At 39.8% G+C, this 15,496-nt stretch overlaps 1 protein-coding gene across 1 annotated transcript in view; it reads left to right on the forward strand.

Annotated features, from left to right (window-relative positions):
- LIN9 (lin-9 DREAM MuvB core complex component) overlaps nt 1-15,496 on the forward strand; it is a 110,662-nt gene that overhangs the window by 29,430 nt on the left and 65,736 nt on the right. Inside the window, exon 7 of the mRNA XM_060010871.1 lies at nt 3,981-4,138. Within this exon, the coding sequence (XP_059866854.1) occupies nt 3,981-4,138 (158 nt within the window). The remainder of the gene's footprint in view (nt 1-3,980; nt 4,139-15,496) is intronic.

Raw genomic sequence — 15,496 nt, forward strand, 5'->3', positions numbered from 1 at the left:
AAGATGTCTATAGGAATTTAATACATGATAACAGTGGTTGCATCTCAAGCACATAGGGAGAGAGGGGTTAAATTACTTACTTAATGGATACTGAGACCACTCTGAAGCAATCTAAGAAAACACAAGTTGGTTTCATATCTCATACTTTATACCAGGAAACATTTGAAAAGGATCAGAGATTCACATTTTTAAAATGAAACAGTAAAACCAGTTGGGGAACCTGTAGGAGAGTTTTGCTTAATCTTGAATTGGAGAAGATCTTTCTAACAGGCCCCAAAGCTAGGAACCATAAAAGAAAATATCGATAAATTTGACTTCATAAAAATGAAAACATTTTGCATTGCCCCCCTACAGAAAATCCATAAACAAAGTCAAAAGACAATAACAGAAATATTTATAATTCTTACAACAAAGGACTAATTTCCAAATATATGAAGAACTATGTATGAATCAATTAAAAAAAATCAAATAACCTATAATAAAAGTGTCTGTTTCTATGACAGTACATAAGAAAGGAAAAAGAAATGGCTCTTCTGAACAGATGAAAACAGTTCAATCTTACTCATAGTGAGAAATATAAAATCAAATATAAAATCAGAATACTGTTTTTAACTATCAGATCAATGGAGTTCATAAAGTTTTAATATGTTGGGTTTGGCAATGGTGTGGTGAAAAAGTCACTATTGGTGGTGAGAGATTAAATTTATATAACCTCTGTGGAGGGCAATTTGGTAATATCTGTCAAATTTTCAAATTTCCATACCCTGTAACCTAGTACTTTTGCGAATTTAGATCACAGAAATACTTGTACATGGGTAAAATGACACGTACAGTAGTATTTGTAGAAGCAAAAGATTGGCAAAAACCTAAGTGTCCATAAATAGAGGAATGATTAATTAAAGTATGGTACCTCAAAATAGTAGAAAACTCTGAAATCATTTAACTTAAAATCAGAGGAAGTTGGACTTCCCTGGAGGTCCAGGGGTTAAGACCCTGCGCTTCCATTGCAGCGGTCGCAGGTTCAATCCCTAGTCGGGGAACCAGCATCCCGCATGCTGTGTGGTGTGGCCAAAAAAACCCACCAAAAAACAGAGGAGTTTTCTAATGTACTGATATAGAAGTGATTGCTAAGATACTTTAAGAAAGCAAAATACACAACAAAGCATATTGTAGCTATTTGGGGAAAATAAGAAGGGAACATAAGCAGTTTTTGCTTGTGTATTCCTAAAGTATCAATGAAGGACATGTAGAAAACTTACAGTCATGATCCTCTGGAAGACAGGAAACCGAGGGACAGAGGTATTAGAGTTTTCAGTGCCTTTTGAACCTTTTAAATTAGAAGCCTATGAATGTATTAACTATGCAAAAATACTATTTAAATAAAATTTGATTGCTGAAAGTGTATATTATATCCAGAATGTATGAAGAACTCTGAAAATTCAGTATTAAGAATCAAACGGGGGCTTCCCTGGTGGCGCAGTGGTTGAGAGTCCGCCTGCTGATGCAGGTGACACGGGTTCATGCCCCGGTCCAGGAAGATCCCACATGCCGTGGAGTGGCTGGGCCCGTGAGCCGTGGCCTCTGAGCCTGCGCGTCCGGACCCTGTGCTCTGCAATGGGAGAGGCCACAACAGTGAGAGGCCCGCATACTGCCAAAAAAAAAAAAAAAAAAAAGAAACGGGAATTCCCTGGTGGTCCAGTGATTAGGGCTCCATGCTTCCACTGCAGGGGGCACGGGTTTGATCCCTGGTTGGGGAACTAGAATCCTCATGCTGCACGGCACAGCTGAAAAAAAAAAAATCAAACAGCCCATTTAACAAATTGGCAAACGATTTGAACAGATGATTCACCAATGATATAAGAATATCAGATAAACCAATGAGAGGATATTCAACATAATTAGTCATTAGAAAAACGCCAATTAAAACCAGTGTTGAAAATTTACTAGACCAAGCCTACCACGTGTTGGTGAGGCTATGGGGAAACTTGAACTCCTGTACACCGCTGATGGGAATATAAAATTGTATAACCACTTTGAAAAAACTGTTTGGCAGTTCCTTTCTTTCTTTTTTAAAAGACTTAATTTTTTAAGAGTCGTTTTAGGTTTACAACAAAATTGAGAGGAAGATACAGAGATTTCACATCATAACCACCCAAAGTCCATAGTTTCCATTAGAGTTCACTCTTGGTATTATACCTTCTGTGGGTTTTGACAAATGTTTAGTGACATATATCTATCATTATTATATTTTACAGAGTATTTTCATTGCCCTAAAAATCCTCTGTGTTCTACCAATTCACCCCTCTCCGCATCCCCACAACTGCTGGCAACCACTGATATTTTTATTGTCTTCATAGCTTTGCATTTTCCAGAATGTCATGTATTGGGATCACACAGAATGTAACCTTTTCAGATTGGCTTCTTTCACTTGGTAATATGCATTCAGGTTCCTCCATGTCTTTTCATGATTTGATAGCTCATTCTTTTTGGTACTGAATAATACTCCATTCTCTGGATGTACCAGTTTGTTTATTCATTTACCTACTGAAGATTAGTTGATTCCAAGTTTTAGCAATTATGAATAAAGATTCTGTAAACATCTATGCAGATTTTTGTGTGGATGTAAGTTTTCAACTCATTTGAGTAAAAACCAAGGAGCATGATTGTTGGATTTTATGGTAAGAGTATATTTAGTTTTGTAAGAAACTACCAAACTGTCTTCCATTTTGCATTCCACTAGAAATGAATGAATTCCTGTTGTTCCACATCCTCACCAGCATTTGAAGTTGTCCGTGTTCCAGATTTTAGCAATTTAATAAGTGTGTAGTGATATCTCATTTAATTTGCATTTCCCTGGTGGCATATAGTGTGGAGCATCTTTTCATATGCTTATTTGCTAATTGTATATCTTCTTTGGTGATATTTGGATTCTTTGATTTCTTAAAGTGTTAAACACACATTGACCATATGACACAGCCCTTCCACTACTTTAATCAAGAGAAATGAAAGCATATGTTTGTACAGAAGCCCACACACAGATGATCATATCAACTTTGTTGTAATAGCCAAAACCTGGAAATAACCCATAAGTCCACTAACAGGTGAATGGATAAACAAATGGTGCTATATCCATAGAATAGGATGTGTCACAATAAAAAGAAATGAACCACTGATACATACACCAATATGGACAAATCTTAGAATAATTATGCTGAATGAAAGAAGCCTGAAGAAAGAGTATATACTAGATGATTCCATTTATATAAAACTTTAGAAGATATAAACTTAATACAGAAAGCAACTTAGTGATTGCTTGAGAAGTAGGAGTATAGAAATGAGAGGAAGCAAAGGAAGGATAGTAAAGTGGCACAAGGAAACTTTAGGGGGCTGATTAATGTCTTTGTATGTTCATTATCTTGACTGTAGTGACATGGATGTATATTTCGTGGCCTGAAAGCTTTGTTTAAATACCTTTGGTTCATCCTAGAATTTGAAAATAGAAATATGACAGGCCCTAAAGGTAAGAGTATATTCAGTATTCATACTTCAAGACAGGAAATATGATGAAAAGTTTACACGGTGGCAAGTCTCATCTTTAATTCCTGTACAGATAGGTTCACTGGGTCACAGGGAAAATATCATGTTCTTTTGAATAGAGTATTGAAACTGAACATTGTTCTTAAGAGGAGACCTGGGATCCAGGTGCAGTTTTGTCAAAGGATGGTGAACAAATCCTCCTCCTTTGAGGAAGGAATAATCTAGACTTGCTTATGTATCTTTCAGTTTTGCAAGGTCCTGTTCTTAAAAAGATATAAAGGTAATTTACTTTGAAGAGAAAATTATTATTGCTAAGAACCCATTTTTAAATATAGTACTTAAAAGAATGAGAAGAATAAAGGGAGTAGTGAGATGAATGGTCTGACTTGAAGTTTTTATATAGGACAGTTATCAGTTTATATGATTTTTATAATTTATTCTAGATGTTCTTCTGCATTTTTTGAGGAAGAGAGATCAGCATTAAAACAGAAACGGCAGAAAATAAGGCTCTTACAGCAAAGGAAAGTTGCGGATGTTTCACAGTTCAAGGATCTCCCAGACGAAATTCCTTTGCCCCTGGTTATTGGAACCAAAGTTACAGGTAGGTGAAGATAAGCTTATTACTATTTTGACTTGCAGTTTTTCACCAAGATAACGTTTATTAGACAAATGGCTTTTATATTAGAAAGCTTAAACTATAATTCTATAGCAATATTCTGTAGAGGTTACTGTTTCTTAATCTGTGAAGTATGTTTTTTAAAGAAATTGGATAAAAGTGTACCTTTTCAAAGCAATGTCTGCCACAACATAAACTAAAGCAAACTGCCACAAAGATGAAATTTAAAATAAGTATAATGTTTAAATTTTAAACATTTTGAATTCTGTTTTTGCTTCCACTCATTGATTTTCTTTTCTAACCATTTTTACCTGGTTAGTTCACAAACACCATTGTTCTTGTGATCTTTGAGTTTAGAAGTACTCCATTTCTAATGACTGAATAAAACTAAATTATTCAGTAGGTAGTTTTGTAAAGATGTAAATTCTGTCAATTTGTAGGTGGTGATTCTATGTGTTCACTCCAGTTACAACACTGAGGGAAATTACCACCAAAACCTCAAGTTTAAGTTAATCCTTAATAATTTGGTGATCTAAAATTACAATTTATATAATACAAGAAATGACAAGGTGTTAAGTGGGTAGGTAGGGTAGTAATAGTACTGGAAGAGTTTGAAAAATGGTTGGATTAATCAGAATATTTTCTGGAGGAAAGGGAACATTGAATTACATATTTATATTATTATTTTCTGGATATAAAAGTGGTACATGTTTCCATTATATTGTAAAAATGGGTAATGAAAGGAAAGGTAGATAATAAGGAAGAGACTGTATCATGCATATAAAATGCATTTGGAAAAGAGAAGAATGCATTTAGTCATAACCTACCATGTATAGAAGTTACAGATGATATATATGGTCTCTCTCTTTACAAAATTAGTCTGGGAGTGGGGGTGGAGATAGAGTGAGGGAAAGATAGCATTCCTGAAAAAATATATTAGTTCTAAAAACCCCATATAAATAAGTACAAAGTCTACAATATAACTACTAATCAGAGAAATGCTGGCGTGAATAGAGTGACACGTAGACCCAATTAGGAAATCCTTAAAAGTTAAGTGCTACAGCATTTAAGGATTGGCAGTATTATTTGATAAGACTGAAAATTTTACACTGTCAGTAAGTAGGTACTCATGTCACAATGCAGAATAGGTGGGACTGGATATGTCAAGATATGAGAAAAGTTTGTAGGAATCAACTACTAGAGCTTTTGAAGGTTTCTCTTTGGTTTAGAGGAGGTGTCAGCATACAATAAAAAATTATTAAACCTATGAAGAAACATAAAAACAGGTTCTATAGTAAAGACCAAAAGCAATCAATAGAAAATAGATGCTGGGATGACTCAGATACTGGAATTAGTTTCAAAATATCTGTTATAAAACATGTTCAAGGACTTAAATGTAAATATGGTCATAATTAATGGGGATATCACAGTAGATAGATGGAAATTACTTAGATAAAACACATTTAAAATTGAAAAGTATAGTGTCTGAAAAGAAAAATTCTGAATGGGCTTAAAAGCATATTGGAAACAGCAAAACCAAGGGTAAGTGAACTTCAGAATAAATCAGTATAAATGATCCATTGTGAAAGCATGGAGGAAAAAATGGAAAAAACATTAATAGAGCCTCAGAGACCTGTGGGACAATATTATGCAAATAACAAACATGTAATTAGTGTTCTTAAAAGGAGAAGAAAGGCACAATGGCATGTGGGAAAAAAAAGACTTGATTTTTTCTTTCAGTTTTTTCGAGATATAGTTGACATACACACTGTAAAGTGTAGGTGATAATGATTTGACTTGCATCCATTACATTTGCCGACCTTGGAGAAGTGGCCTCTTGTGGGAGACCTCTTGTGCTTCCCAGCAGCGCACTCCCCTCTGGTCACCAGAGCTATGTGCTCTAGGGGTGCCCCCCGTGTGGGCTGCCTGGGTCCTTCTGTTGTGGTGGCCTGACTACTGTGGGCAGTCTGATAGGTGTGGCTGGCCCTCCTTCAGGTTGGTTGCTAGGCCCTGCCTCGTGGAAGGCTTCCGTCTGTGGGCTGGGGCACAAGGTGGCCGGCTGCAGGAGTGAGTGGGGGGTTCCTGGGACTAGTACTGGCCCACTGGTGGGTGGAGCTGGGCTCGGGGTGTGTGGTTGCAGGCTGGGGTCCCAGATCTAGTGCTGGTGGGTGCGCTAGTTCCTGGCATGGCTGTCTGTAGGGGCCTGGGATATCCCAAAGCTGGTTATCAGCCTGCTGGTTAGTGGAGCTGGGTCCTGAGGCTGCTGGCTGAGGGGCCCAATATGTCTGGTGGCCTGCTGTCAGCCTGCTGGTTGGCAGGCCAGAGCCCCCGCTATTCCCTGGGCTAGTGTCCCATCACTGGTGGACAGGAGCAGTTCCTGGGGCGGCTAGCTGAGAGGCCCAAGGTGTCCCAGAGCTGGCATTAGCCTGCTGGTGGGTGGGACTAGGGCTCAGTGGGTCTTGGAGCTAGTGCTGGCCTGCTGGTCTGTGGGCTGCATCCAGACACAGCAGGCTGTAGGTCTGTGGTGGTCCTGGGGCTGCTGTCCACCCAGTGGTGGGTGGGACAGGGCTCAGGGGATCAGATCCCTGCGCTGGTGCCGGCCCCCTTGTAGGCAGAGCTGGGTCCTGGGTTCTCTAGCCGCAGGGCCTGGTGTCTGCCCACTGGTGGGCAGGGCTGAGGCCCAGGGGGGTCCCCAGGCTGGTACCCACCCACTGGTGGGTGAGCCCGGGTCCTGGGGCTAGTGCCTGCTCACTGGTGGGTGGAGCCAGTCCCAAAGTCTCTGGCTGCAGGGCCCTGGAACTCCCTGAGTTAGTGCGTTGGTCTCTGTTGTGCTGGGCCAGGACCCAGTGGCTGGTGCCTGCCCAGTGATGGGTGAGGCTGATCCTGGGGCTAATGCTGGCTCACCTGTGAGCAAAGCCAGGTCCCAGGGTCTCTGGTGCAGGGCCCTGGGGACCTGGGACTAGTGAGGCTCGTTGGTGTCAGTGGCTGGTCCTGGGCCCTCTGGTGGATAAGTCCAGGTCCTGAAGCGGCTATGGGCTCAGGGGCTCCCAGCCAGGCCAGCTGGTGGGTGGGGCTGTGTCCCCGCCCAGCCAGCTGCTTGGCCTGAGGTGTCCCATTACTGGTATAGACAGGCTGCTGGGCGGGGCCGAGTCCCAGCCCTAATAAGCTAGAGGGAGGATTAAAAAATGGCGCTTGCCAGCACCAGTGTCCTCGTGGTTGAACAAGCTCCCAGAAATGGCTGTCACAAGTGTCTCTTTCCCCCCGGTAAGCTCCACTTGGCTCCTGCCTTTCAGGGAGGCTCTCCAAGATCAGCAGGTGGGTCTAACTGAGGCGCCTTTTGAATTACTGCTTCTGCTCTGCGTCCTAGAACTTGTAAGATTTTGTGTGCACCCTTTAAGGATGGAGTCTATTTCCCATAGCCCTCTGGCTCTCCCGAATGTAAGCCCTGCTGGCCTTCAAAGGAAGGTGTTCTGGTGTTTGTCGTCCTAGTGCAGGACTTCCAGTTTGGAGAGCCCCACGTGGGGTTCAGATCCCTTGCTCCTTGGGGAGAACCTCTACAATTGTTATTATCCTCCCCTTTGTGGAGGTATTGTTCTTGACTATACTGTGTCTCTGCCCCTCCTACCTGTCCGGTCGTGGTTCCTTTGCATCTTTAGTTGTAGAAGATCATTTTTGCTTGTCTTCTGGTCTTTCTCATCAATAGTTGCTCTGTAAATATTGTAATTTTGGTGTGCCAATGGGAAGAGGTGAGCGCAAGGACTTCCTACTCCGCCATTTTGGCCACCTTTCCCAAACTCGATTTAAAAAAAAAAAAAGTACAGATCCACAGTACTCTAAACCCCAAGGCATATAACCCACGTGTATACATAACCCATAATTAGACACAATACAGAAAAAATACAGAGCAAATCTTGAAAGCATTCATTAGAAAAACAACATTATATGAGGAACAGTGATACAAACAGCAGCTGACTTCTTACGGGAAAAGAACACTAGATGCTATGTCAAATGAACTTTTCAGATTGAAGGGATATGATACCAGATGGAACCTTGACTACAGAGTAACAGCACCAGAAATAGTAAATACATGTGTAAAATGGAACTGTTGTGTTTGTTTCTTAAATTTGTAGTGAGAGTATACAGTATTAACTGAAGTAGAGTGTAATAAGTAAGGAGTGAATATTATAATCCCTAGAATATTGAGGTTCAGAAATCTTAGTGTGCGTCAGATCACCTGGAGGGCTTTAAAAAGACAGATTACTGGCCTCCACTCCAGAGTTTCTGATTCAGAAGGTCAGGGGTAGGGCCTGAGAATTTGCATTTCAAGAAGTTTCCAAGTGGTGTTGATGCTGCTGGAGTGGGGCCGTACTTTGAGAACTAGTAAAGGAATTACTTTAAAAAAATCTTTTATTGAGGTAACGTTGGTTTATAACATAAGTTTCATGTATACGTTATATTTCATCTTCTCTTTACATTACAGCATGCTCACCACCAAAAGTTTAGTTTCTGTCTCTCATCGTACAGTTGATCCCCTTTACCCATTTCACCCTCCCCTGTCCCACCCCTTCCCCTCTGGTAATCACTACTCTTTTTTTTACCGTGGAGTAGTATTCCAGTGCGTGTGTGCGTCTGTGTGTGTAGCATATCTTTTTTTTTTTTTTTTTTTTTTGTGGTATGCGGGCCGCTCACTGTTGTGGCCTCTCCCGTTGCGGAGCACAGGCTCTGGACACGCAGGCTCAGCAACCATGGCTCACGGGCCCAGCCACTCCGTGGCATGTGGGATCTTCCCGGACCGGGGCACGAACCTGTGTCCCCTGCATCGGCAGGCGGACTCTCAACCACTGCGCCACCAGGGAAGCCCGTGTGTAGCATATCTTTATCCATTCATTCATTGATAGGCACTTAGGTTGTTTTCATATCTTGGCTATTCTAAATAATGTTGCTATGAACATAGGGTTGCATATATCTTTTTGAATTAGTGTTTTTGTATTCTTTGGATGAATACACAGAAGTGGGATAGGTAGATCATGTGGTAGTTCTAGTCTTAATTTGGGGGGGAATCTCCACACTGTTTCTCATAGTAGCTGCACCAACTTACATTCCCACCAACAGTGTATGAGGGTTTCCTTTTCTCCTGTCCTTGCCAACCCTTGTTATTTCTTGCCTTTTTGATAATAGCCAGTCTAACAGATGTGAGGTGATATCTCACTGTGGTTTTTTTTTAATTGAAGTACAGTTGATTTACAATATTGTGTAAGTTTCAGCTGTATAGGAAAGTAATTTAATTATACATATTTTTTTCAGATTATTTTCCATTATAGGTTATTATAAGATATTGAATATAATTCCCTGTGCTGTACAGTAAATTCTTTTTGCTTATCTATTTTTTTGTTTTTGTTTTTGTTTTTTTTGTGTGTTTTTTTTTGTGTGTGTGATATGCGGGCCTCTCACTGTTGTGGCCTTTCCTGTTGCGGAGCACAGGCTCCGGACGCGCAGGCTCAGCGGCCATGGCTCACGGGCCCAGCCGCTCCGCGGCATGTGGGATCTTCCCGGACCGGGGCACGAACCCTTGTCCCCTGCATTGGCAGGCGGACTCTCAACCACTGCGCCACCAGGGAAGCCCTGCTTATCTATTTTATGTGTAGTTTTGTTAATCCCATACTCCTAATTTATACCCCCCACACCTCCCTTTCCCTTTTGGTAACTATAAGTTTGTTTTCTATGTCTATGAGTCTGTTTCTGTATGGTATATAGATTCATTTGTATTACTTTTTAGATTCCACATATAAGTAATATCATATAATATTTATCTTTCTCTGACTTACTTCACTTACTATGATATTCTCTAGGTCCATCCATGTTGTTGTAAATATTTTACTCTTTTTTATGGTTGAGTAATATTCCTGTGTGTTTTATACATATATATAAAATCTCACATCTTCTTAAAGTAATCATCTGTTGCTGGGCACTTGGGTTGTTTCCATGTCCTGGCTATTGTAAATAATGCTGTTATGAACATTGGGGTGCATTATCTTTTCGAATTAGTTTTCATCTTTTCTGGATATATACCCAGGAGTGGGGTTGCTGGAACATATGATAACTCTATTTTTTGTTTTTAAAGGAACCTCCAGACTGTTTTCCATAGTGGCTACACCAATTTACATTCCCACCAATAATGTATGAGGGTTCCCTTTTCTCCACACCCTCTCCAGCATTTTTTATTGTAGACTTTTGATGATGGCAATTCTGACCCGTGTGAGATGATACCTCATTATAGTTTTGATTTGCATTTCTCTAATAATTAGCAGTGTTGAGCATCTTTTCATGTGCCTGTTGGCCATCTGGATGTCTTCCTTGGAGAAATGTCTATTTAGATCACTTGCCTATTTTTTTTAATTTATTAATTAATTTATTTATTCATTCATTTATTTATTTATTTTCGCTAAGTTGGGTCTTTGATGCTGCACATGGACTTTCTCTAGTTGCGGCGAGTGGGGGTTACTCTTCGTTGCAGTGTGCGGGCTTCTCATTGTGGTGCCTTCTCTTGTTGCGGAGCGTGGGTTCTAGGCGTGCGGTCTTCAGTAGTTGTGGCACGCAGGCTCAGTGGTTGTGGCTCAAGGGCTCTAGAGCGCAGGCTTAGTAGTTGTGGCCCACAGGCCCAGCTGCTCCATGGCATGTGGGATCCTCCTGGACCAGGGCTCGAACCCGTGTCCCCTGCATTGGCAGGTGGACTCTTAACCACTGCGCCAGGGAAGTCCCCTGCCTGTTTTTTGATTGGGTTGTTTTGGGGTTTGTTTTGTTTTGTTTTGATAGTGAGTCATTGTGGTTTTGATTTGCATTTTCCTAACAATTAGCGATGAATATCTTTTCATGTGCCTGCTGGCCATCTATATGTCTTCTTTAGAAAATCACCTATTCAGCTCTGCTGCCCATTTTTTTATTGGGTTGTGTGTCTTTTTGTTGTTGAGTTGTATGAGTTCTTTATATATTTGGGATATTAGCCAATTAATGGATATATGATTTGCAGATATCTTCCATTTGTTTCTTCATTTTGCTGATGCTTTCCTTTGCTGTGCAGAAACTTTTTAGTTTTATATAATCCCATTTGTTCAATTTTGCTTTTGTTTCCCTTGCCTCAGGAGACATATCCAGAAAGATATTGCTAAGATCAATGTTACAGAGCATACTGCATATGCTTATTTCTAGGAGTTTTATTGTTTGAGGTCTTGCTTTCAGGTCTTTAGTCCATTTTGAGTTGATTTTTGTATATGATGTGAGGTAGTGGTCTAGTTTCTTCTTTTGCATTTGGCTGTCCAGTTGAAGGAATTACTTTTAAAAAAGTGTTAAGAGGTATACCTAAAAAGCCAGTAGAGGAATTAAATTTGACAAACTAACAAATACTCAGTTAAGTGAAAAGATGACAGGAAAGAAAGAACAGAGGAGTAGAAAATAAATAGCAAGATGGTAGACTTATATCTAGCCTTTTAAAATTACATTAAATGTCAATGAACTAAACACTACACTGTAGAGCTTATCAGACTGGATTTTTTTTTTTTTTTTTTAAAAGGAAGTCAAACTCAACTACAGTTGACCATTGAACAACATGGGTTTGACGGGTTTGAATTGTGTGAGTCCATTTATATGTGGATTTTTTTTTTCAGTAACACACTGGAAATTTTTTTGGAAATTTGTGACAGCTTGAAAGAACTTGCAGATGAATTGCTTAGCCGTGAAATATTGAAAAAAATTAAAAAGATATGTCATGAATGCACAAGATATATGTAGACATAGTCTATTTTATCATTTACTACCATATTTTATGGTAGTAAAATTTATCAAAACTTACTTCCACAAACACAGTCCATACATTTGCCATTGAGAGAAATGTAAGCAAACATAAAGATGCCATATTAAATCATAGCTTCATAAAACTAACTGTAGTATACACTGTACTACTGTAAAAATTTTGTAGCAACCTCCCAATGCTGTTGCAGTGAGCTCAAGTGTTGTGAGTATCTGCTAAAAATGCTGTGTGACAGTAATCATTTCCATGTGATCAGTTCATCTCCAGTAAATTGCATATCGTTGTAAAAAGTGATCTCTTGCAGTTCTCAAGTATTTTTCATTGTGTTTAGTGGAAGACCATAAACCATGGAGCCCATATGAAGTGCCATAGTGATGCTAGAATTGCTCCTAAGAAGCAGAGAAAAGTCATGACATTACAAGAAAAAGTTGAATTGCTTGATATGTACTGTAGATTGAGGTCTTCATCTGTGATTGCCCACTATTTCAAGATAAATAAATGAATACAGTGTAAGGACCATTGTAAAAAAAAAAAAAGAAAAGGAAAATTGGTGAAGCTGTAGCTGCAGCTATGCCAGCAGGCATGAATACCTAGCATTTTTTTGAAATATCTTTTTACCTCATAATGAAAATACAGCTTTTATGTGGGTGCAAGATTGATATAAGAAAGGCATACCTATGGACTCCGATATGATTTGAGAAAAAGCAAAGTCATTTATATGACGACAGAGCAAAAGGGAGTGAAAGATCTAAAGCTGGAGAATTTAATGCCAGCAAAGGATGGTTTGATAATTTTAAAAAGAGGTTTGGCTTAAAAAATGTCAGGATCACAGGAGAAGCAGCTTCTGCCAACCGGGAGGCAGCAAACAGCTTCCCAGATGCCATTAAGAAAGTCATGGAGGAGAAAGGATATCTACCTGAACAGGTTTTTAATGCAGACATAAGTGCCCTATTCTGGTAAAACAAAACAAAACAAAACAAAAAAGCCTTGTTAGTAAGGAAGTAAAGCAAGCACTAGGATTTAAAGCAGAAAGGGTGGACTTCCCTGGTGGAGCAGTGGTTAAGAACTTGCCTGCCAATACAGGGCACACAGGTTTGATCCCTGGTCCAGGAAGATCCCACATGCCACAGAGCAGCTAAGCCCGTGTGCTACAACTACTGAGCCTGCACTCTAGAGCCCACGAGCCACAACCACGGAGCCCGCATGCTGCAACTCGTGAAGCCCGTGCACCTAGAGCCTGTGCTCCACAACGAGAGAAGCCACCGCACTAAGAAGCCCACGCACTGCAATGAAGAATAGCCCCCACTTGCTGCAACTAGAGAAAGCCCTCGTGCAGCAACAAAGACCCAACGCAGCCAAAAACTTAAAAAATAAAAAAATAAAGCAGAAAGAGATAGGCTAACTACTGTTTTGCAAATGCAGTTGGGTTTATGATCAAGACTGCCCTTATGTATAAAGCTGCCAGCCATAAACAACAAGGTCCTACTGTATAGCACAGGGAACTGTGATAAACCATAATGGAAAAGAATATATATTTAAAAAAAAAGAATGTCTATGTCACTTTGCTGTACAGCAGAGATTGGCACAACATTGTATATCAACTATACTTCAATAAAAAATTTAACTAAATTAAAAAAAGCTGCTAACCTTGGACCCTTGAAGGGAAAAAATAAACACCAGCTGGCCCGTCTTTTGGTTGTACAGCAAGAAGACCTGGGCAACAAAAATTCTTTTTCTGGATCGGTTCCATTGATGGTTTGTCCCTGAAGTCCGGAAGTACCTTGGCAGTAAGGAACTGCCTTTTAAAGTTCTTTTGATATTGGACAATGCCCCTGGCTACCCAGAACCCCATGAGTTTGACTCCAAAGGCATTGAAGTGGTCTACTTACTCCCAGACACAACATCTATAATTCAGCCTGTAGCCTTAAGTGCCTTTAAGGCTCATTACACATGGTACTCTATGGAAAGGATTGTCAATGCTATGGAAGAGAACTCTAATGGAGAAAACATCATGAAAATCTGGAAGGATTATATCACTGAAGATGTCACTGTTGTTAATAGAAAAAGCCTGAAAGAGCCAGTAAAGGAAAGAGATTGTAGAGGTGGAGGAAAAAAAAAGAGGTTGGAAGTAAAGGGCTTCAAGACACGGATATTTTCAAGAGCTAATAGACACCACACCAGAGGAATTAACAACACAACTTGATGGAGATGAGTGCTTCTGAATCAGTGCCAGCCAATAAAGAAGAAGACATAGAAGATGCAGTGTCAGAAAACAAATTGACATTAGACAGTTGGGGAGAAGACTTTCAATTTTCAAGACTGCTTTTGCTTTTTTTTATAGCATAGACCCTTCTATGATAGGGTCACTTAAACTAAAGCAAATAGTGGAAGAAGGATTGGTACCATATAGAAACATTTTTAGAGAAATGAAAAAGCAAAAAGTCAAGTAGAAATTATGATGTATTTCCATAAATTCACAGTAAGTGTGCCTGACTGTCTTCCCTCCCCTTCCACCTCCTCCACCTCTGCCACCTCTGCCACCCCTGAGACAGCAAGAGCAACTTCTCTTCCTTCTTCTCCTCAGCCTACTCAACATGAAAATGGTGAGGATGAAGACCTTTATGATGATTCATTTCCACTTAGTGAATAGTAAATAATCATCATTCCATACAGTTAATAAACTTATCTATTGCGTAGGTGTGTGAGTGTCTTCCTCTGAAAATCTAATCACTGCACGGCAAGAACTGTATGAGATGTATTTGTGTCATCATCATCATGACCTAAGTATTATTCATCATGTGGAATATTGTGTGCAGGACTTGTATTGAATCAGTCTGCCAAGGCAATAGAAACAAAAGCAAAAATAAGCAAATGGGACCTCATCAAACTTACAAGCTTTTATACAGCAAAGGAAACCATAACCAAAACAAAAAGACAACCTACAGAATGGGAGAAAATATTTGCAAATGATGTGACCTACAAGGGCTTAATTTCCAAAATATTCAAACAGCCCATACAACTCAACAACAAAAAAACAAACAACCCAATAGAAAAATGGGTAGAAGACCTAAATAGACATTTCTCCAAAGAAGACATCCAGATGACCAACAGGCACATCAAAAGATGCTCAACATTGCTAATTATTAGAGAAATGCAAATCAAAAGTACAATGAGGTACCACCTCATCCCAGTCAGAATGGCCATCATTAAAAAATCTACAAATAACAAATGCTGTAGAGGGTGTGGAGAAAGGGGAACGTTCCTACACTGTTGGTGGGAGTGTAAGTTGGTGCAGCCACTATGGAAAACAATGTGGAGGTTCCTCAGAAAACTAAAAGTAGAGTTGCCATATGATCCAACAATCCCACTCCAGGGCATATATCTGGACAAAACTATAATTCAAAAAGATACATTCACCCCTATGTTCATAGCAGCACTATTCACAATAGCCAAGGAAACAACCTAAATGTCCGTCAACAGATGAATGGATAAAGAAGATGTGGTACATATATACAATGGACTACTACACAGCAATAAAA

This window comes from Delphinus delphis, chromosome 1 (assembly GCF_949987515.2).
Source record: "Delphinus delphis chromosome 1, mDelDel1.2, whole genome shotgun sequence".
Classification (NCBI taxonomy): domain Eukaryota; kingdom Metazoa; phylum Chordata; class Mammalia; order Artiodactyla; family Delphinidae; genus Delphinus; species Delphinus delphis.